Source organism: Zingiber officinale, chromosome 3B (genome assembly GCF_018446385.1).
Source record: "Zingiber officinale cultivar Zhangliang chromosome 3B, Zo_v1.1, whole genome shotgun sequence".
Classification (NCBI taxonomy): domain Eukaryota; kingdom Viridiplantae; phylum Streptophyta; class Magnoliopsida; order Zingiberales; family Zingiberaceae; genus Zingiber; species Zingiber officinale.
In genome coordinates this window covers 6564626-6586985 of record NC_055991.1, presented here as the reverse complement: position 1 = coordinate 6586985, position 22360 = coordinate 6564626, and the positions used below count along the sequence as shown (strand labels likewise).

The window sequence follows — 22360 nt, the reverse complement described above, 5'->3', positions numbered from 1 at the left end:
GTTTATGATTAACCGAATCTGGTTAGATAGTAAGATAAATCCATAATCTTTTGGATTTAAATCTGTATAATAATATCAACGAAAAGAATTTTATTTAATATTATTCCTTCCGACACAAAAAGAAATTAATCTGATTTAATATGAAATGATTCATTTCAACATGAATAATCTTATTTTAAGTAGGTGACTTTACTTTTATTTATTACAATAATAAAATTATTAATTTTGTAACATTAAGAGTATTTTATGTATGGTTTAATAATTTTACCACGAACCAAAGCAAAAAGTATATATTTTTTCCTACTTAAATTTCATCTATTTCATTAAAAAACCAAGAAGGATTTTTTTTTTTAATTTTCATTTTAAAAGTTTTATAAGGGCGAGACAATAACTTGTTTTTTTTTTCCTCTGAAAATTGGAACTCACTGGAATGCTGGTAGTTGACCCAATTACCGCCCCCGCCAATTTCTCCGCCTTCGCAGCTCTCTCGCGGTCCTCCACTCCCTTCAACGACGTTGCTATTCGCCACCCTCTGCGGCCCCTTAGCGCCCTCCCATCGTTCGACGAAACGCCGCAAAGGACCGTCCCCCACCGCGCCGCCGCCCCCACCTGGCGACGCGCTCGGGATGGGCTTCCTGACGAGGCCCTCCTCCTCTTTGGCGATGCTGCCGTCTCCGGCAGCAGCCTCCGTAAACCCCAGGACCTAACCTTTTCTACCCTCCTCAACTGCTGCGCTTCACTCGGCGCCGTCCGGGAATTGCACGGCTACATGATAAGACGCACCGGAGGGAATGCTCGCACCTGCTGCTCGGAGAGCTCCCTCGTGAGTTTCTACGCAAAGTGTGGGTTTCTGTCGCAAGCACGGAAGGTGTTCGACCAAATGCCTGAAATAGATACTGTTGCCTGGGCTGTGATGCTGAAGGCCTACGCTGACGGAGGGCACTACCGGAGCGAAATGATGCACCTATTTGTAGAGATGTTGTACGAAGCCATCGCACCGAATTCCCACACCCTCAGTTTAATGCTGAGCAATGCTACGCCTGATCTGGGTGAACAGCTCCATGCATCTGCAGTGAAGTGGGCATTGGATTCTGATGCTTTTGTTGGGAGCTCCTTGGTCCATTTCTATTCTAGAAATGGGAGCCTGGGTCTCGCCCAGCTGCTGTTCGACAGAATTCCTCAAACAGATGTAGTCTGCTATAACTGTTTGATATCAAAGTACGGAAGAGCTGGGATAACAGAGGGCCTCATATCTTTGTACTCCAAAATGTGCTCGAAGGAATTGATGCCGAATCAATCTACATTTGTTGGACTGCTCGGCGGATGCGCACATTCTGGTTTGATTGGCCTGTCAAAGCAGTTTCATGCACAAGCAATCGTGCAGGGATTCGGTTTCGATGAGGTTGTCCAAGTGATCCTCGTTGATATGTACGCAAAGTGTGGCGACATTGAATCTGGTCGCACTGCCTTCGATATGTCTACCGTTAAACAGAATGTTGCTATTTGGAACTCACTAATTTGCGGCTACGGAAAGCACGGGCGCAGTCTGGAGGCCCTGCGAGTTTTTTATTTCATGGAATCTGCCTCTGTTCATCCTGATCACATTACTTTCACCTGTCTCCTATCAGCTTGCAGCCACTCGGGCTTTGCAGACGACGGACGGAGATTGTTTTGCGCGATGCAGGAGCGATATGGAGTACCAGCCAGAGAGGAGCACTATAGTTGCATGGTGGATCTCTTCGGGCGAGCGGGAATGGTGAGGGAAGCCTATGAACTTCTAAGTAGATCAGCATGCAAGTTGGGACCTTCTGTATGGGGTGCGCTACTCAGCGCCTGTAAACTACATGGAGATTCAACTATCGGGGAAATTGCCGCGCAGAAGCTCTTTGAGCTAGAGCCAGAGTGCTCCGGATCATATGTCGCACTGTCGAACATCTACTCTGCAGGGAAGCAGTGGCGGGAGGCGAATGCCGTCAGAGAGTTAATGGATGAAAGGAATATATCGAAAGATGCCGGTCACAGTTGGATCGAAGTTGGTGGAATGGTGCACAGGTTCAGAGCAGGCAGTGGAAGCTTGGATCACAAACTGTTTGAATGAAGTATATTTGGTTTGCTGAGGCTGACACGGGTCAATCCGGACTAACACAGAAGAAGAGGTAAATCATATATAATTATTAATTTTTGAAATAATAATTTACACATAAAAATATTAACTTGACTATGTCAAAATTCGAACTCCAAACCTTATAATAATAACACCTCTTAGTGTTAGTTATTAGATCATCTTGAAAAAACAAAACTCAACATATATACCTACGTCTAGGGTAGGAATGATGAAATCTGTCATCTTAACAGCCCACATGGTTGACTCCCATTATGTATCGAAAAATTATAAAAGTGGAAAAGAATTTATTAGCAGAATTGAATGAATAGGAAAATATGTGTTGCTTCTTTAAAAGAATTTATTTTCATTATAATAGTTATATTTGTTTTTAATTAAAATAAATTTCATTGACGTAGTTATTCTATTGTATTAGAAACTATAATTTTTTTTACTAGAACAAATAAAAACGTAAATATCAATATTGTTTTTTGATATGTTCGATGTAGGTAAGCTAAAAAATAAAAGTTAATCCTAAGTTAGTGGTCATAAAAATTGTTATATATTTTAAAATATAATTTTACAATTCTAGAAAATTATATATATATATATATACAATTGGTAAAATAATTCGAAAATACCTTGCAATTAAGTCCGTAGATTCCAACCTTGCGCCTCCAGCGACCGCGTCGCAGCAGTGTCAGCCGTCGGATCCAGCCAGCTCCTTCCCGATCCAGCACCAAAGAGTTCCACCAATAGGATTCCATCGTTTAACCCCCGCGATCCGAGTCGGTCATAGGAAACGATCTCGACCGTTGAAAGCGCCGAAAGGAAACACACAAATCGACCATCTCCACCGTCCAATTGGAAGTAAAATCAAAGTATCGATCCCTCGGCTCGTCGCTCCCTTTAAATACTGCTGCGCCCCCAATTCGTACCACTTTTGGATCGTGGTCGTTCGGGGAGTTGCCTTCGGGGGAGAGAGAGGTATGAGCTTCCTTTCTTATCCAGTTTCTTCACTTCTTTCTAATTATGTATTTCTTAAATCGTGTTTTCAGTTAGGGACTTAGGGCTAGCGTTTTGATAGGTTGGATTTTAGGCGTTTATCGGTTGGATTTCTCCTCTAACTTTGGTGGTGGTTTCCGATGCAAGAAACGAAATTCTAGTTTCTCTTCTAGGCTGATGCGAATGCATTGTTTTCGGCAATTCTTTGCTTATTTCAAATATTTCTTACAACATAATGCATAAACGATTGGTGAATAGTCATCCGTGGATGGAATTATGTTATCTATACGTAGATAACGGTAGGTTGACGGGACGGATAATTGGAAAGTGTAATCCTGTTCGTATATTTTTGTCCAATTGGACTGCAAAATGATGGTAAGTCTATCCGTCATAATATGAATGCGAGTAGAGGTGCGTAAGGTATTATGGACATTGGCTGAATTACAAACATGTAGCTTGATAGCTCGGATTGGAACAACAGTTCTCGTTCAGTTTGTATTTTGTTTGTAATTTCTTTTAAACGTCAAATATTTATTGTTTTACAAAGCAAGATTTTGTTTTGTTAATACTAAACTGAGTTAGTACTGAATTTATATGTACTATATAATACATTGCTAATGTTTATTGTTCAATAGTTTGAAACTTGTAATTTTAATTTAATGTTTGTCATCAATTATAATTAGTTATTAAGTCAAGTTCTAACTGATATTTTCTCTACCATCGATTAGACTTGGTAATTAAGCTAATCACAACACTGTTTTGTAACAAAATAGGGGCTTTTATAATGTGTTTTGTAATTTGTGAGAAATTTAAAATGGTGTCAAATTTTGTTTTCCTTGATTATATTAGTCACTAATGAAATAGTAGTTGTGGTGGTATTTTACCTTTTGTTCATATCTTAAGTTTGTATTGAAGAGAATATCTATGATGTGTGCTGTTTTGTTCATCTTTGTCAATGAGCGGTTTCATTCTTGATGCTGGCTGCTGATCCCTTGGGGTGAGTTTTATAGGAAACATTGACGCCATGTGTTTCTTGGATGCTTTAGTGGTTTTTGTTGATGTCGTGATTCTTGCTGTGATCTTTATGTGCTCTGGGCAAGATACGCATTTAATCAGCTGAACTGTGGTTGATGTTGTGATATGATCCATACCACTATCTTCTTCTTTGAGGTGTCTGGTGATCTTGATCTGTGTTTACATATTAGTTTGTGCAGACATTGATATTTACATGGTGTATTGGAATTGTGGTGATTGCATTTAATTGTGTGCGCGTGCGTGTGTGCCTGTTTTGGTGATGGATTTGCGCGTGATTTTTCTTTATTAGTAACAAAATGATATTGTGTGTCAGATGGCTCGTACAAAGCAAACTGCGCGGAAATCAACTGGTGGGAAGGCTCCCAGAAAGCAACTTGCGACAAAGGTTAGTGGTTAGATTTAAATTCAGTTGCTTTTCTGAATTTTATATTTGCGTTTTTCAATAATATTTATCTTGTGGCTTCAGGCTGCACGCAAGTCTGCCCCTACCACTGGTGGCGTGAAGAAGCCACATCGTTATCGTCCTGGAACTGTTGCTCTTCGGTAAAATTTTATTGCATGGCTTAATATTATTTCTGTAGGTCTGTTGTATTGTTAGTTGCATCTAAATCGTGAATGGCTGTGTAGTGAGATCCGTAAGTACCAGAAGAGCACTGAGCTCCTAATCAGGAAGCTGCCTTTTCAAAGGCTCGTGAGGGAAATTGCTCAGGATTTCAAGGTGAAATTTTTTTTTTTCTGTTCTTTTCTAGTGTTACACTTTCATCAGTGATGTATTTCTCATGCTGTGTTGGGCTTTTTTGATTGTGTGTGCAGACTGATCTTCGTTTCCAGAGTCATGCTGTTCTTGCACTGCAGGAGGCCGCTGAGGCTTACCTCGTGGGGCTTTTTGAGGACACCAATCTCTGTGCAATTCATGCAAAGAGGGTCACTATAATGCCTAAAGATATTCAATTGGCTAGGAGGATCCGTGGGGAGAGGGCTTGATCTTACATTGCTGAACATGAAGTCAGTCTCCGCTGTTATCATTTTGAATGCTGTAGGAATATAATCCCGCTATGACTGCTATGTAATTGGTCTATTCAGTGGCACTATATGGTCCAGCATGTTTGTGATTGTTGCGAATATACTGATGCAGACTTACTACGCGATGTGAATTAGTTGCTTGACATTTTGTCTTTGCTTGCCTTTTGTGGTTTTTTTTATGATTAACATTTTGGTGTGCCCAGTTGGCATATGTTTTTTTTGTCTTAATGATCCTTCTTTCTCTAGTATGAAATGATTCAATCAAGTTTTCTTTTATATGACAATAATAGGTATGAAGTAGTGCATATGAAATCCAGTAATGCATCTTTTGTTCGTGTCGTAGATTTGGAAATGGGTATCGTGTTTCTGATTGGTGACGATATAAGCTTGTGAAAATTTAAAAATAGGGAACATGCAACTCTGTTAATTGCCAGTTCTGTTTTGTCTGTTGTTTTTGTGACACGACTGTATTTTTATAAAATTATATGTCGAGCATCTTACAGAATTCTATTGAGAGCGAAAATTGTATGGACACGTTACAACACTAATGAACATGGCTAGACGACTGGCATGTTATGAGTTAGAGCTAAGCGAGTCATGTGTATGTGATCAAGTTCCTACCATATTGCAAATGTTATAAATATGTACACAAACGAATAAGACATTTACATTTAGAAAAACAAATTTGATAAGAAGAGAAGCGATTGAACACCAGCATCCCGTTCTGTGCATTCAACTAACAATAATTACATGTCAGACGGTGGATTTAGATGCCAGCCGTGGCAGAGCAATAATAGCCGTATTAAAGTCTGCAGAGTCTTCTTCGTACGGACCATTTTGGCGATGACAGACGATGTCACCACGTCAATTCCATTTTATGGACGTGCCAGATTCACCTTAAAGTAACTTTGAGATAACACGGCAAGAAGACCAGAAGGCAACAGTGGCTGCCTTCAGTATTGCTGGATTCTGGTAAATCCTGAAGGCAGGATATTATCGTCAACTACATAATGCCAAGCGATATTTGATTTCTTATATTAAGTGAAATAAATATATAATTGATGCAACCCAGTTTATGTTAGTTGGGCTCCAAATTTGTTTACTTAAAAACAAAGGTACTGGATTCACTGAATCAGCCTTGAATACATCAACCTATTACTAGATACTAGATGATAGCATTTGGAGATACCCAACAAAAACGTTAAATAATAAAACCTCCGAACACAACAAATATATTAAGCCAATAAACTAATTTTTTTGGAAAACTTTTCTGTAAAGTGGCAGATGATGCCGGTATGATACCCTGGTTCAAGGAAAAACCAGTAAATTGAAAAAACTCCATTGTTTAGATTAGGAGATATTTACCCTATGGCGGTGGCACCCCAAGAAGCAACATTGTAAATAACTTGGCTTCCCTCCCATGCCTTCCAGAGTCTGCTCTTCCTCTTCTTTACTGAAAATGCTTTGCAAAGAGCTATACAACAAGAAAAAAAGGGTATTCGTTAGCAATTTTGTACACTCCAATAGTTCTTATGATGCCACAAGTACTTTTATATAACTCACCTTCTTGAAGTTGATTGGGGCTTAATTCCTGCCGAATGAACAACATCATCGAATGGATTAAAGGACATACCGCAGATAAATAGATGGAAAAAGAAGCAAATACTGACTATACTTCAGTTTGAAGAGTTTTGGCATACTTTAGTTTGCTTCAGTGATAACAGGTAAGCTGCCATGAAAGATGCTATGCTGTCAACAATATCCTCTTGACTCACAAGAACATAATCTTCATCAGTGCCATTGTCCCCATCAATGTGGTTATCTTCCCATGAGTCCGTGGCAGTAATAATGTTCCAAGATGCATTATCATCTGCTAACCAGAAAGCATATTAGTCTTTCATGGGCAATAATACAAAATAATGCAATACACATTTTCTATAATTTGAAATTTCTAAATAGAACATTGAAGAATCTGCAAACTTGGAAACAAAGAGATACTCTCTATGAGAAAGAATAGTAGGATGCTTGTTACTAGATGACGAGTTATATAACCATAAATAATGAGAAAATAGAATGAAATTTTTTAATTGTTGTTATTTGTGTGTGACAATCAACGACCCACACCGTCCATGTAATCCATAGTAGTTGAGAGTCTTCACGTTGTATCAGTGCCTCTCAACTACTTGCCACCATAGTAGTTGAGAGGCACTGATACAACGTGAGACTCTAAAGCCACTTTGTAGCACTAGGGACAAATCACAGATTAAAAACTCGCTAAGAGGAAATTTTAGTGAAATTGCAGAATAAATTACATGAGGGGCCGAAAGGCCCTTTTATAAAACAAAAAAAAAGGGCTAATTTCCCTAAAATATGGTCCAACTTTACCTGGTTTATTACACCTAATAAATACATACTAATGACTTTGTAATAAAGAACCTCAAAACATTTTTATTTTACCATTCGTTTAGCATTATAACAGACTTTTAAAACTTCAATATTTTCAAAAATGACGTTATCCATTAGGCATTTCACCTTTGATTGGCATTCATATAGGTTGGCGTACCTTGAATATTTTGAGAAACTGAAGACTGGATATTTCCAAGCTTTTCTAAGAAGTTTGGTGATTCTACCTTTGATTTGAGGAGGGAACATAGCTGACACAACAAATGGACAATAAAGACTATTGAAATGAAACTATGATAAAACAACCTATGAAAAAATGTCATTCAAGAAAGAATGTCATTTCAATAACAAAGAGACAGAACTAATTCTTGCTTTGAAAACGAAGAAAAAAATCATCCCTTAATTAAAAACTTGTATAAGTGGATTCATCTTGCAAGTATCTATAAACATTTACCTATTTGTATATACAAAAATTGATCATTAAACAAATGGGCAAGGAATCATACAGAAGAATAGAAATAATTGAAACAAGTGTTGTTTCTATATCAGGAACTGATTCACATTGATTTGGCAGAATGCTAGTACAGAAGTACAAATGCAATGGATAGGCAGTCTGAAACATACTTTTCTTGTCTCCTTGCTTAACATAAAGTTGGTTGGACTTTATTACCATATATTTTTGTTGCCGAGTTAGGCTTTACAAATTCCAAGATAATGGTAATAATCATCACAGATATTTCGAAACAACTCAATCCTTAGTTTCAAAATGGAAAAATCAATAAGAGTTCAATAACAACTTGCATAGGATGTAATAACAACCTGCATAGGATGTCAAACATTCTACTTCTTGACTGTAGTGCTAGCAAATGAAAACAATAAAAAGGAAACTCTAATCTTTTATAGTTTTTTTAGCTTCATATTGTAGCAACCTTCAATTCCTGGAAAGATAATAAAAAAGGACCTTTTATTTTATATTATGAAACAATCTCATGTCTTTTAATTTCCAGGTAGGAGGACATGGCTGAGATATTTTTTGAAAAAAAAAATATTTTTACAATATCAAATGACTTCTCATTCTCATACAAGTTGGGGTAGGAAGATTAGTTAGTCAGGTCTGCTGGACATTAGAAAGATGATGGAACGGTAAAGGTACATTCTGATATTACATCAACACCACTAACCATAAAAACTTCTCATAAATAAATAACTTACTACTAAACAAGGTGATGCCAATCAGGAAGGATTCAAGGATTTAATTTGGCTGAATTTTAAATCTGAATTGTTTGGTGATTTGTCATGTCTTCTATATTTACTTTAGGTTAGTCAATTAATTGAGATTATTGTATTTTCAGATTTACTCGCTCCATTTGGAACAATTAATTAGAATTATTGTGATTCCTAATTTGTTTATTTCCAGTTTTATCCTATAAAAGTAGCATGTCAATATAATAATTATCTTGCAATTAAGGAAATTTCTACTTGCCTTTGAGAAATTTTTTTCCTATATGAGGTTGTTCATCTTGTTAGTCTGTTGTGCTATGTCACAAGAATATCTACCTTTTCATTCTTAGCAAATTCAAATATTAGCTATGTGTATCAACAAGTTCACAATGTACAAACACTTACTATTGCAGTGGAAGACATCAGGGAAGGTAAGCAGGAAATTTCTGAATGCATCAGCGGAAAATTATTTCAAGAACTAGTTAAACAAATTTGACTGTGGTATTTCTCAGCTAAGTTTTACTATCTTAGAAGCAAAAATTCTAGCAATTTAATTAAACAAATCTGCCATGTGAAGTTCTGACACCTTCAAGTATAAGCTAAGATAGTATAAGAATTTTCATCAATGTGTTTATTTCAAGGGAACAAGGTAGAAGAGAAAAGTAGTGAGGAGAGAAGAAAATCAAGGAATTATAGTAATTTTCCTTAATCCACTTCCATCTATCTTGTTTACTTGGATGAATGTAAAGGAGTAAACCTTGTTTTCTGTAGCAACAAGTCTAAACTTTGCTTTCCCTCCATTTACACCCAATTTTTGTAAAATTGAAACAAAGAAATTGGATAGAATTAATTTGTTTTCCTTTTCCATCCAAGTAAAGGAGATCAAATAATAATAATTTTTTCTTTTCCTTTCCTCTTATTTCAGTCCAACTAAACACACCATTAAGAGATAGTATACATATTATGTGATGAGTTAATCAGTTTATGCGCCTTAATTTAGATTGTACATCAAATCCAGTAAAATATTCACAATTCAATCGTACATCACCGGAAATCAGAATTAGATTTGAGATGATTGAAATTTCCTTAATGAATCCCTCGCATACCTCATCGGTTTCTAAATCCATGGCAGATCGCGATCGCCGCGGCGAACTATCCCCCTGATCCGCCGGAGCGGAAGGGTTCTGAGATTCGGGTATGGAGATACCAGGATCCAGGTCGGGGTTCTCGAGCAATTCGAGGGCCCTCCTGCAATTTTCTAGCACGGCCTCGAGGGCCCGTCGCCTGACGCGTAAGTAGTCGTCGTTGGCTGGCGCTGGGCTAGCGGTTCGTGGATTCAAAGGAGGGGTCGCCGGGGAGGAACATTTGGCGGCATCCATGGCGATGGAGCTTGAGGGCGATTGACGGGGAGACCGAAAAGGGCTTCCAAACTGCCGTGCCGTGCCGTGCCGTGTTGCCTCCGTGGTTCTGTCTCCGACTCCTGCATTTTTATGAGAAATATTTACTTTCTGCCCCAAATTTACTTAAGTTTTAAAATATACTCCTTCTTTAAACATTTCTTTTAATATATACAGAAATGATATGCTGCGGACAAAGCCGTGCAAACCGCTGCGGACTTGCCTTCTTGATTGGTCATCAGTCCGATCAGGGAACCTCCTGATCGGTCTCTGGACCGATTAGGGAACCTCCTGATCGGTCTGTAGACCGATCAGAAAATGATCGGTTCCCTGATCGGTCTGGTGACCGATCAGGAAGGCATGTCCGCAGCGGTCCGCTCGGCTTTGTCCGCAGCATATCATTTCTGTATATATATATATATATATATATATATATATGTATATATATATATATATATATATATATACGGAATCTATCGTGGACCGCTGCGGACATGCTTCCTGATCGGTCACCAGACCGATCAGGGAACACTCTGATCGGTCTCTGGACCGATCAGGGAACCTCCTGATCGGTCTTTGGACCGATCAGGAGGTTTCCTGATCGGTCTGGTGACCGATCAGGAAGGCATGTCCGCAGCGGTCCGCTCGGCTTTGTCCGCAGCATATCATTTCTGTATATATATATATATATATATATATATATATATAAAAGATGTACTTTAAATTTTAAAATAATATTATTTTAATACATTTAATCAAAGTTGCTCAAATATATTCAAAATTATTAAAACAATAATAAAACTTTATCAAATTTTGTCATATCGATATTTTTAATAATTGAGTTTTATTTTCTATTATATCATCATTTATATTTAAATAAATTTTAGGCTAAATGTGTTTTCTATAAATTTAAATTTTGCCCCTCTCATTTAAAAAATAACACTTAACTCCTTTGACTTCAAATCAAAATGTAAAAAAAAATGATAATGACAAAAATAACCCAATAAAGAGAATAAATCCTAATTCTGAACTTTAAAAATTTGCATGTTGACCGAAACCCTAATTATAAATGTTATAAAAAAATGGTAATGACAAAAATAATCTATTACTTTTGATCCTGTCCGAAAGTTGAGAAGACGACTAGCTGGGAATGTAGCTCTAGTGTTGACTAGAAGAAGATTCCATGTTGTCTTGCAAAACCAGGAGCGTTAGTGTCGGGTCAAGGAAGGGGTCACCGGCATTGACCCTCTGGCGCTCAAGTCGGTCTTTGACTCGAGCAGAGAAAATAATAGCAGTGAATAGAACAAAGAGCATGTAGAATAATGAAGCATCGCATACCTCCGCTTATAAATGAAGACCTCCTTTTATTTTTTATAGTGCCACTATAATATTTGTGCATACATCCCAAATCATATGCACATTTTCCAAAGCGTCCTAGGAAAAAAAGTCAAAAAGTATCTTTAACACATTTCCTTAAGTGAGCACGTAAATCTCTAATGTGACAGACTAGAAGTTTCTAAAGGACGATTTGCCTACAGGGCATTCTCTATTGTCGGTGACACAACCTTTCAAAAGAGTACAATAAGACATGTATGTGGGTCCCATTGTAGGTTGACTGTGTTAGAGTGTATACTAAAAGCCTAGCTTTTGTAAACATTTATTTGTTGAAATAAAAGATTTACATTGGTCAATATCTACATTTATTTGTTAAATGTAATTGTTCAATTAATTTATATAGTAGACAACATGGAGTGTGGTGTCACACTCAGAAGATCATGTTGTCGGTTCTCTATAAATTATAAACAAGTTGCTCACGACTAAAATGGAAAGGACAAACCATCAGAATAGTCGTAGTGTAATTAAATATTAGTTTATCTTGACTAATAAATTACACTGATACACTTTAAGTGTATTGAGTAGGATCATTTAGGTAAGTTCTTTTTGTACTGACTTAGTAAAAGAACTAGATCTTAGTTATTATGGAAGTGTGTGCTCTTAATCCTAATATAATAACAAGCACATAGATTTAATATTTATTTCTTTGACTTATCAAATGGTGAGGTTTAGCTCGATAAATCAATATGCCCTATAAGTTGAGAAATGATATTACTTATAGTGTGTGTTGTTGATTATAGAAGGAATCTGTGTTCTAGTTATCTAGGTTGAGAATGTCCCTAAGAGGAGCTCATAAGATTTGTCATGTTAAACCCTGCAGGTGGACATAGTCCGACATGACAATGAAGTTGAGTGGTACTACTCTTGGAGCTAGATATTAATTAAGTGAGTTGTCAGTAACTTACTTAATTAGTGGACATTCGTAATCTTAAACACAGAGAGACTAACACACTCATGATAAGAAGGAGCCCATAATGTAATTTGGGATTTGTGCGGTAGTGCGGTAATAACTCTCTAGTAGAATGAGTTATTATCGATGAACTTGAGTTGTGTGTTCGGGGCGAACATGGGATACTCAAGCTCATTGGAAGGCCAAAACCAATTTCTCCTCTAGGTCCTTGTCGTAGCCTCATTAAAGTCTCAAGTCCATCCAAAGATAAGTCCGTCTTGGTGTCCAAAAAGGGGGCCGACCCATTACTTGGTGACCAAGCAATGGCCGGCCACATCTCCTCTTAATAGGGCCGGCCCTATTGCTTGGTGACCAAGCATGTAGGGGCCGGCCACAATTATTTCAAATAGGAGGGGTGTTTTGAATTTTTAAGATCTTCTCTTTGTAGAAAACTATAAGTTTTAAAAGAGAGATTTTAATTTTTAAAACTTTCCTTATTCGAATTAGGCCACATGTTTTAATAGAGAGTTTTAAAAGTTTTAAAACTTTCCTTTTTTAATCATCCTCATGGTTTAAGAAAAAAAAGGAAGATAAGTTTTAAAATTAAAATTTTCTATCATCATGTTAAAAAAGGAAATTTTGTTAGAGAAGTTTTAAATTTTAAAACATGATTTTAATTTTTAGAACTTTCCTTTTTTAACTCCTACTTTAGGAAAGAGAGCTTGTAAATTTTATAAGAGGATTTCTTCTTGTAAAATTTTTAAAAATTATATTTCCTTTATTCCCTTGATGAGGCGGCCGGCCACCTTGCTTGGTGCCCAAGCAAGGGGCCGACCATAATAAAATAAATTAAAATCATCACAAATCAAATTTGCTGATTGATTTAATCAAGAGGAAAGAAAACGAAAAATAAAAAGGAAAAAGGAAAAACTCTTGGATGATTTTATTTTTTGTAAAATTTTTTTCCTTATTTGCCTTGGGCAAGTAATATAAAAGAAGGGGTGAGGGGGCTTCATGAGATACAACTCTTATTCTCTAGCTTGGAGATCTCTTGGTAGCCGACCCTCTCCCTTCTCCCTTTCCCTTTGCTCTCTTCTCCTTGGTGGTGGTGGTGGCGGCCGGATTTTAGAAGAAGAGGAGGAAGCTTTTGGGTGGTGTTCATCTTGGAGGATCGTCGCCCACATGACGTCCAAGGCGAGGTGAGGAATACGGTAGAAGATCTCGAGGTCATTATCTTACAAAGAGAAGGTATAACTAGTAATTTTCTTCCGCATCATACTAGTTATTTTCTTTGTAAGAATTCTAAATACAAGAGGCAATTAGATCTAGTTTTTCGAATAAGTTTTTTTCAAGTTTGTGTTTTTTTTTTGAATTTGTGATTCGATTATTCTTTTTGGTTAACCTAGAGTTATTTAAGGAAATTAAATATTAGTTTTCCTTAAAAGGCTTTGACTAGGTGGTGGTGGTTGCTCCCATATCCAAGAAGGTCATGTGTCTCGCCATGCAGTCCTGGAAGCCAATTTTGGAAATTAATATTTAATGGAATTAATAACATAGGTGGATTTGAATCAATAGTGTTAAGTTCCTCTTGCGATTCAAATCTAAACGATCAAGAACAGATAAGTTAAATTTGGAATCAATGATGTTAAGTTCCGTCTGCGATTCTTAATTTAACTTCTAAAGAACACAATAGGTTATTTAAGGAAAGGTTCGACACTTGTACAAAAATTTTTGTACAGTGGAACCGGTACGTTTTCTTAGGATTAACCAACAGACTAAGGGCCACTCAGCCGAGATGTCATCAGCTTGGTCGTGCTGAATAGAGCTATCAACATGTTCTTCACTCGGCCTTACTGTTGCCGGAGTGGCGTATTGCGTCCGATTGGACCTAAAGTCCGATCGGCCAGGGCGGTGGACCTAATAATTTAGTATTTGACTCTTAACCTCGACTGTAAGTGTGAAGGATGACCTCTCGAACGATCTAGTTGGCCCTTTACCGCTTTACGTCTGATCGGCTCTCAGGGTTTGTTTGGCCAACTTTGCCTGATCCACACTCCACAATCTCAAAGTCCACCTAACCCTGCGATTTTGACCATTTGACTTTGACCTCTATATGAGCCGGTCTTCACTGGTTTGACATCCATTAGATGTTAGTGGGTTTGGATTTATGTGGTATATTAAGATGTTTAAGCACTAAAATTGTAGTCACAATAACCTATAAACTTCCTTCCTAGATTTTATAATGTCTTTGATATGCGTATTAGTGTAATTTTACCACACCAACACTTCACTCCTATTTCATTGTATGCCATATTTGATGATGAGGAGGAGATTTTTAATGATAAACTTTGTTCCATTTTCATTTGATTTTGGTTTATCAATTTAAAATTTTAACTCTTTTTTGATTTAGTGAGGATGGTAGAATGAATGTTTGGATGATTATTCCTTTCAAAGTTGTTGTTTTTATGTTGTTTAGGTAAGTGTATGTATGAATTTTGTGAGGGTTTAGGTCAAATGACCCTTTAGATTTTGTTAGGGCTCTCTTTTTTATTCTCTTTATTTTCTTTTAAGGTTATTTTAGTCATTACCATTTTTTCCATTTTGACTTGAGGTCAAAGGGGTTAAGTGTTGTTTTAAAAATACAGAGGGGCAAATTGTAACTTGATAGAAAACACAGGGGGACTTAAAGTTATTTAGCCTAAATTTGATCTTATTTTATTGTTGCTAACTAAGTCTTTTTTTTATCTTCTTATTCCTCGTTTGATATGTATGTTTGTCATAGTTTCACATCATCTAACTGAAGCATTTATTGATTGTCTAAGTAAATGCTCGTATTGTCTTAAACGTGTCTTTCGAAGTTTTCCCTCAAAATATACAACTCTGACTTTTTCTTTAATGCTCTCATTTCTTATTCTATCCATTCTCGTATGTCTACACATCCATCTTAATATCTTCATCTTTACAACTCTCATCTTTTACTCATGTGCCGGAGTCATAGCCCAATATTCAACTTCATATAACATAGTATGTCTAACTGGGGTTTTGTAGAACTTTCCTTTAAGTTTTTGATATACTTTACGGTGACATAAAATACCCAATGCTCTCTTTTATTTCAACCATCTTGCATGTATTCTATGTAAAACATCTTTCTTAATCCCTCATCATTTTACAAAAATGATCTTAAATATTTAAAGCTCTCGGTTCCGGACAACTCGTCATCTCTTATCTTGATAATTGTCTCATTACGTTTAATATTGCTAAACTTAAATTTCATATATTATGTCTTTATTCTACTAAGCTTAAAACCTTTCATTTCTAGTGTTTTCCGCCAATATTCTAGTTTAGAATTTACTCCTTCACGTGTTTTATCCACTAAAATAATATCATCCGTGTTTTAAATGTGTGTAGTAAGTTCGTTCATAATTAGTGTAAAAAGATAGGAACTTAGAGTTGATCCTTAATGTAACTCTATCTTTATTGGAAATGTTTCAGTTACTCAGTCTGAAATATTTACTCTAGTCGTTACATCCTCGTGCATATCCTTAATTAGTTCAATATATGTTACGCTAACACATCTCTTTTCTAGAATTCCCCATAATTTCTCTTGACACTCTATTATAAACTTTTTCTAAGTCAATGAATACCATGTATAGATCTTGCTTTTGCTCCAGATATTTTTCAAGTAGTTGTCTAAGAAGATGTATAACTTCTACTGTTGACCTTTTAGGCTTGAACCCAAATTGATTTTCGATCATCCTGGTCTCCTTCCTTAATCTTTTTTCTATTACTTTTTCTCTAACTTTCATGGTATGTCTCATTAGTTTAATACCTTTATAGTTTGTATAATTTTATACATCTCCTTTATTCTTATATAAGAGAACTAGATTACTTATCATTCATTGATCAAATATTTTTTTATTTTCAATATCATGTTAAATAATTTTGTAAGCCATTCAATACCTTATTTCCTTAGGCACTTCCATACTTATATCGAAATATTATCTGGTCCAACGACTTTCTATTGTGCATCTCATTTAAATTTTGTTCTACTTTTGAAGTTTGAATTATATGATAAAAATTTTAATTTTTATACTCATTTGACTTACTTAAATTACCTAAGTTAAATTGGTCACCTAAACCTTCATTAAAAAGTTGATGAAAATACCTCTTCCACTACTCTTTTAATTTTTCATCGTTTACTAATATCGTTGATCCTGTCTGAATTGCTGAATCAATGGACGCTGGGCACGTGACGCTCTCCTTGTCGCTGACGTAGATCTTCGGCCGTTCGGAGGGTCCTCCGGCGAACCTTCAAAGAAGTCGGGCTGGGAAGGGATTCCCGGCGACGACCCTCCGACGCTCAATTTAGGCAAGTGGGCAACAAAGAGGTGGCTTCGAGTATCTAAGAATGCATACCTCTGGCGAAGTATGAAGGCTCTTATATAGAGCTGTGGGGAGGCTCGGGCACACCTACCGAGGCGTACACGTGTCCTGGTACCATACCTTAGCATGGGCTTATCAGAGGAACATGCCTGACACCATACTATACAGTCTGATCACCTCTTTGATGGGACAGCAGGTCCTTCCGTCGTACGATTTTATGTATGGCCTGGTCGTCGAACATGCCTGCTGTCAGAAAATGATGTTCCCTAATGTCCCCTTGCCTTTGTCTCCTTTTTCCTGACGCCAAGCATTCATCCGCTCGGCAGGCATAGGTCCGACCGGGCGTAAGTATCGGTCTGACCGGGTGCTCAGCTGAGAGTGTTCCACAGCAACGATGCTTTATGCTTCGGCCGAGCGGGCTATCCGCTCGGCCCGGTGACCCTTTTCACTATGAGCGTCGGAAACCCGCCCATGGTCGGGTTGCCTTCTGTCCGGCCCGGGAAGCTCCTGGCCGAATGTCAGGTCGGCCCGGCATCCTTCCGTTCGGCCCGGCATGCTTCCGTTCGGCCCGGCATGCTTCCGTTCGGCCCGGCATGCTTCCGTTCGGCCCGGCATGCTTCCGTTCGGCGCGAACTTGGGGTTGACCTCCACGTGTCTTTGACCCTCCGCCCATGAGGGTCCCCCGTCCTTACCACCGGATCACATGCCTCCCCTTCAAGTCTAGTCGAAGGAGGCGCATAGTCCGACTGACTGGACGCCCGTAGTGCCGGCGCGACTCTCGATTTTTAACGTCGGAGCTCGACGGTCTTCCGCTCGGAGGGTTTATAGTCGCCGGCTCGACTCTCGATTTTTAACGTCGGAGCTTGACAGTCTTCCGCTCGGAGGGTTTATAGACGCCGGCTCGTCTCTCGATTTTTAACGTCGGAGCTCGACGGTCTTCCGTTCGGAGGGTTTATAGTCGCCGGCTCGACTCTCGATTTTTAACGTCGGAGCTCGACGGTCTTCCGCTCGGAGGATTTATAGATGTCGGCTCGTCTCTCGATTTTTAACGTCGGAGCTCGACGGTCTTCCGCTCGGAGGGTTTATAGACGCCGGCTCGTCTCTCGATTTTTAACGTCGGAGCTCGACGGTCTTCCGCCCGGAAGGTTTATAGTCGCTCTCAATTTTTAACGTCGGAGCTCGACGGTCTTCCGCTCGGAGGGTTTATAGTCGCCGGCTCGACTCTCGATTTTTAACGTCGGAGCTCGACGGTCTTCCGCTCGGAGGGTTTATAGTCACCGGCTCGTCTCTCGATTTTTAACGTCGGAGCTCGACGGTCTTCCGCTCGGAGGGTTTATAGACGCCGGCTCGTCTCTCGATTTTACCGCTCGACGGTCTTCCGCTCGGAGGGTTTATAGACGCCGGCTCGTCTCTCGATTTTTAACGTCGGAGCTCGACGGTCTTCCGCTCGGAGGGTTTATAGACGCCGGCTCGTCTCTCGATTTTTAACGTCGGAGCTCGACGGTCTTCCGCTCGGAGGGTTTATAGTCGCCGGCTCGACTCTTGATTTTTAACGTCGGAGCTCGACGGTCTTCCGCTCGGAGGGTTTATAGACGCCGGCTCGTCTCTCGACGGTCTTCCGCTCGGAGGGTTTATAGACGCCGGCTCGTCTCTCGATTTTTAACGTCGGAGCTCGACGGTCTTCCGCTCGGAGGGTTTATAGACGCCGGCTCGTCTCTCGATTTTTAACGTCGGAGCTCGACGGCCTTCAAGGCTAATTTCAACACGGTCCGAGCGGCACGTGGTCTTCGTGTAGTCGGCCGTTCGGCCAATAATTCCAAAATCACTTTGCCTCCTGCATACATAGGCGACCAAGACACACATAAAATGAATTACATCGGCGCACCTTTCACCCAGCTCGGTAAGGCTGGAAGTGGTTCGCTCGGCCATCCTCTTTCCCCTTGAATGCCGATCGGATCGTTATCTCGGCCCCTTGGTGAGATGTTCTCCGGTCGAAACTCGGCTTCCGCTCGGCCTCCTGACTCTGACGTTGCTTGTTGCTCCATCCGCTCGGCTTGCGCCTTCTGTTTCTGTTGCTCCACAAGCTTAACCGCTCTTGCCTCGATCAGAGCGTCGAGCTCCTCCATGGAGAGCATCACCGTATGCGGTCGTCCAGCTTCGTCCATTGCTTCCGGTCGGATGCAGGTGCGTTCCCACAGACGGCGCCAAATTGATCCTGTCCGAATCGCTGAATCAATGGACGCTGGGCACATGGCGCTCTCCTTGTCGCTGACGTAGATCTTCGGTCGGTCGGAGGGTCCTCCGGCGAACCTGCAAAGAAGTCGGGCCGGGAAGGGGTTCCCGGCGACGACCCTCCGACGCTCAAGTAGGCAAGTGGGCAACAAAGAGGTGGCTTCGAATATCTAAGAATGCATACCTCCGGCGAAGTATGAAGGCTCTTATATAGAGCTGTGGGGAGGCTCGGGCACACCTACCGAGGCGTACACGTGTCCTGGTACCATACCTTAGCATGGGCTTATCAGAGGAACATGTCTGACACCATACTATACAGTCTGATCACCTCTTTGATTGGACAGCAGGTCCTTCCGTTGTACGATTTTATGTATGGCCTGGTCGTCGAACATGCCTGCTGTCAGAAAATGATGTTCCCTAATGTCCCCTTGCCTTTGTCTCCTTTTTCCTGACGCCAAGCATTCATCCGCTCGGCAGGCATAGGTCCGACCGGGCGTAAGTATCGGTCTGACCGGGTGCTCAGCTGAGAGTGTTCCACAGCAACGATGCTTTATGCTTCGGCCGAGCGGGCTATCCGCTCGGCCCGGTGACCCTTTTCACTATGAGCGTCGGAAACCCGCCCATGGTCGGGTTGCCTTCTGTCCGGCCCGGGAAGCTTCTGGCCGAATGTCAGGTCGGCCCGGTATCCTTCCGTTCGGCCCGGCATGCTTCCGTTCGACCCGGCATGCTTCCGTTCGGCCCGCATGCTTCCGTTCGGCCCGGCATGCATCCGTTCGGCCCGGCATGCTTCCGTTCGGCGCGAACTTGGGGTTGACCTCCACGTGTCTTTGACCCTCCGCCCATGAGGGTCCCTCGTCCTTACCACCGGATCAATCGTATTATATTTATCTTTAATACATTTTATTTGGATAAAATTTCTTGTCTTCCTTCGTCTTACTTTAGCTATTCTATAAATGTCTCTTTCCCTTCTTTTGTATCAAATTTTTAATATAATCATTCAAAAGTTCATTCTGTTGAAGCAATCCCAATGGTTCGCGGGACCATATGTTTTGATGTTTGGACAAAGGGTTTAAGTTAGATTCACCCTTTTATTTGATATGTGTACTTGAGTTGTGCAGGACTGCAGGATACACATGTGACTCAGGTTGATGGCTTTGGGTCCGGTGAAGGATGGAACATCCGAGGGACCGTGGACAAGGCAGCGAGGACAAGAGCCGAGGGAAACGACTTCGAGGCATACGCGAAGGATGACATTGGGGACGAGCCGCGGGCTTGTATGCATCCGAGGGACGAGAGCCAAAGAGGAAGTAGACTTGAAGGCAAAAGGTTAAGGCTGCGAAGGAAGTGTCGAATGAGTCGTAAGGGTGAGGGTCCGAGTGTTGTGAGAGAATGTACTCGGTACCAGTTGGCTGCATGTTTCATCAGTCGACTGGCGCAATCGACTGGTGCAGTCGACTGGGAGCGAACATAATGCTTCTGTTCGCTTAACTAGTGCGGAGCAGTCGACTGCTAGTTTTAGCAGTCGACTGGTATCGAGCCGTTGGGATGTAACAGTCGAATTTTCACAGAGGGCAGTCGACTGCATGTTTTGGAAGTCGACTGGTAGGTGGGGTTTTCAACCCGCGGCCTATATAACTAAGGCTTTGAAGCTTGGTTCTCTCTGACGAAATAGAGGTGGTTAATCTCTATTAGTAGTCTACCTGTGCCCTATCTTGTAAAGAGTCCTTGGTGAGAGTTGTGGTGAGGTTTCTCCACCCACAAGGAGCTATGTGAACTAGCCCGAGGTCTTTCGGGGAGTAATCCACTGACGGATAGGGATCGTCCACCTCAAGGACACGCTGTGGAGTAGGAGTTTTATCTACGAACCACGTAAATGATCGTGTAGCTTGGTTTGCATTCTTTCTTGTCTTTAGTTTAATTTCCTTTAGCTTGTTTGTTTTGTATATTCCGCTGCGCATACTAACAAGTGTAGGAAGATCAATCGATTTGGGGGCGTCGTCTATCCAACCTCCTTCAAGCCGGCCGACCGATTCCCAACAAGTGGTATCAGAGCGAGACCGCTCTCTGTCGGAATAACCGCTGAGGAAGCAAAGATGACCGGTTTGATAGAACTGCCAAAGTTTGAAGGCGGAGGCTTATGGGACTTCACATATTGGATGATGAAGATGGAGGTCTTCTTCAACACAGATTGGGACACCATGATGGTGGTCCAAGAGCCGTTCGAAGTTCCAAAGGACAAGAAGGGAAAGAGACTCCGACCACGTCATTGGACGGAGGAGCAAACCTCACGGTCAAAGACAAATTCAAAGGTAATATCGATTTTAATTGATATTTTACCTAATGACATGATGAGTCATGTAGGTGAATATGAGAACGCCTATGATTTGTGGAGCAAGATAAAGAAGGTTCCATGGGAAGAACCTTTGTCTACACAAGAGGAGGAAAAATCCGAAGAAACGGATGAAGAAGCTCAAGTAGAGAAGGATCAATTGGATGTGGAGACCAATTCAACATCAAAAGAAGAAGAGGAAGTGAATTTGATCACATTTGAGGAAAAGGATGAAGAAAGGCCATCCACAAGTGTGGATGAGGAAGATATAGCATCTACATCCTCAAAGGTTGAAGAAGAATCCAAGACAAGTGAAGAAGAAGAAGAAGCAATCTTGGAAGAAGTCAACCTAGTGAGCACCTCCACCGAAGCAAAGTCAAAAGATCACATTGTGTGCTTCGGATGCAATAAAAGAGGACACTTCAAAAGTAGATGTCCAATGGGTAAGAAGGTAACTCCTAAACCCACTCAAATTATTTTAGATACTAATTTGGGTTGTAAGAATGATGGTGCCAAGAAAAAGAAGGAGAAGAAGCACATTAGATGCTTCACTTGTGGTGAAATAGGTAGGGATGTAAATGAACCAAACGGTTCGCGAGCTATTCGGAGCTCGATTCGGTAAAAAGCTCGTTCGAGTTCGTTCGCTTATCTTATCGAGCCGAGTTCGAGCTCGATTTTGAGCTCGACAGTTTTATCGAGCCAAGCTCGAGCTTAAGGATATTCGGCTCGTGAGCTCGCGAACATGTTCGTGTATAGGCTCACGAGCCAAAAAAATGAGCCTTAAAATGAGCCTTAAACCGAGCCAAAAAAACGAGCTCTAAAACGAGCCAAAAAAATGAGCTCTAAAACGAGCCTTAAAATGAGCTTTAAAATGAGCCAAAAAATGAGCTCTAAAACGAGCCAAAAACGAGCTCTAAACGAGCCCGAAAACGAGCTCGAGCTCGCTT

At 40.3% G+C, this 22360-nt stretch overlaps 3 protein-coding genes across 3 annotated transcripts; 2 read left to right on the top strand and 1 right to left on the bottom strand.

The window, feature by feature from the left end:
• Window positions 1–411: 411 nt before the first annotated feature.
• On the top strand, window positions 412–3001 carry LOC122055699 (putative pentatricopeptide repeat-containing protein At3g13770, mitochondrial). The gene is made up of 2 exons (XM_042617251.1): window positions 412–2156; window positions 2755–3001. Exon 1 carries the CDS (start codon window positions 431–433, stop codon window positions 2096–2098), a length of 1668 nt encoding a protein of 555 aa, XP_042473185.1. The 5' UTR covers window positions 412–430; the 3' UTR covers window positions 2099–2156; window positions 2755–3001.
• LOC122055701 (histone H3.3) lies at window positions 2956–5307 on the top strand. The gene is made up of 5 exons (XM_042617254.1): window positions 2956–3088; window positions 4455–4526; window positions 4608–4684; window positions 4769–4859; window positions 4955–5307. Exons 2-5 carry the CDS (start codon window positions 4455–4457, stop codon window positions 5123–5125), a joined length of 411 nt encoding a protein of 136 aa, XP_042473188.1. The 5' UTR covers window positions 2956–3088; the 3' UTR covers window positions 5126–5307.
• Window positions 5308–5751: 444 nt separating this feature from the next.
• LOC122055700 lies at window positions 5752–10258 on the bottom strand. The gene is made up of 6 exons (XM_042617252.1): window positions 9895–10258; window positions 7728–7818; window positions 6865–7034; window positions 6728–6755; window positions 6530–6638; window positions 5752–6143 (listed from the first exon to the last, which is right to left on the bottom strand). Exons 1-6 carry the CDS (start codon window positions 10165–10167, stop codon window positions 6062–6064), a joined length of 753 nt encoding a protein of 250 aa, XP_042473186.1. The 5' UTR covers window positions 10168–10258; the 3' UTR covers window positions 5752–6061.
• Window positions 10259–22360: the final 12102 nt, after the last annotated feature.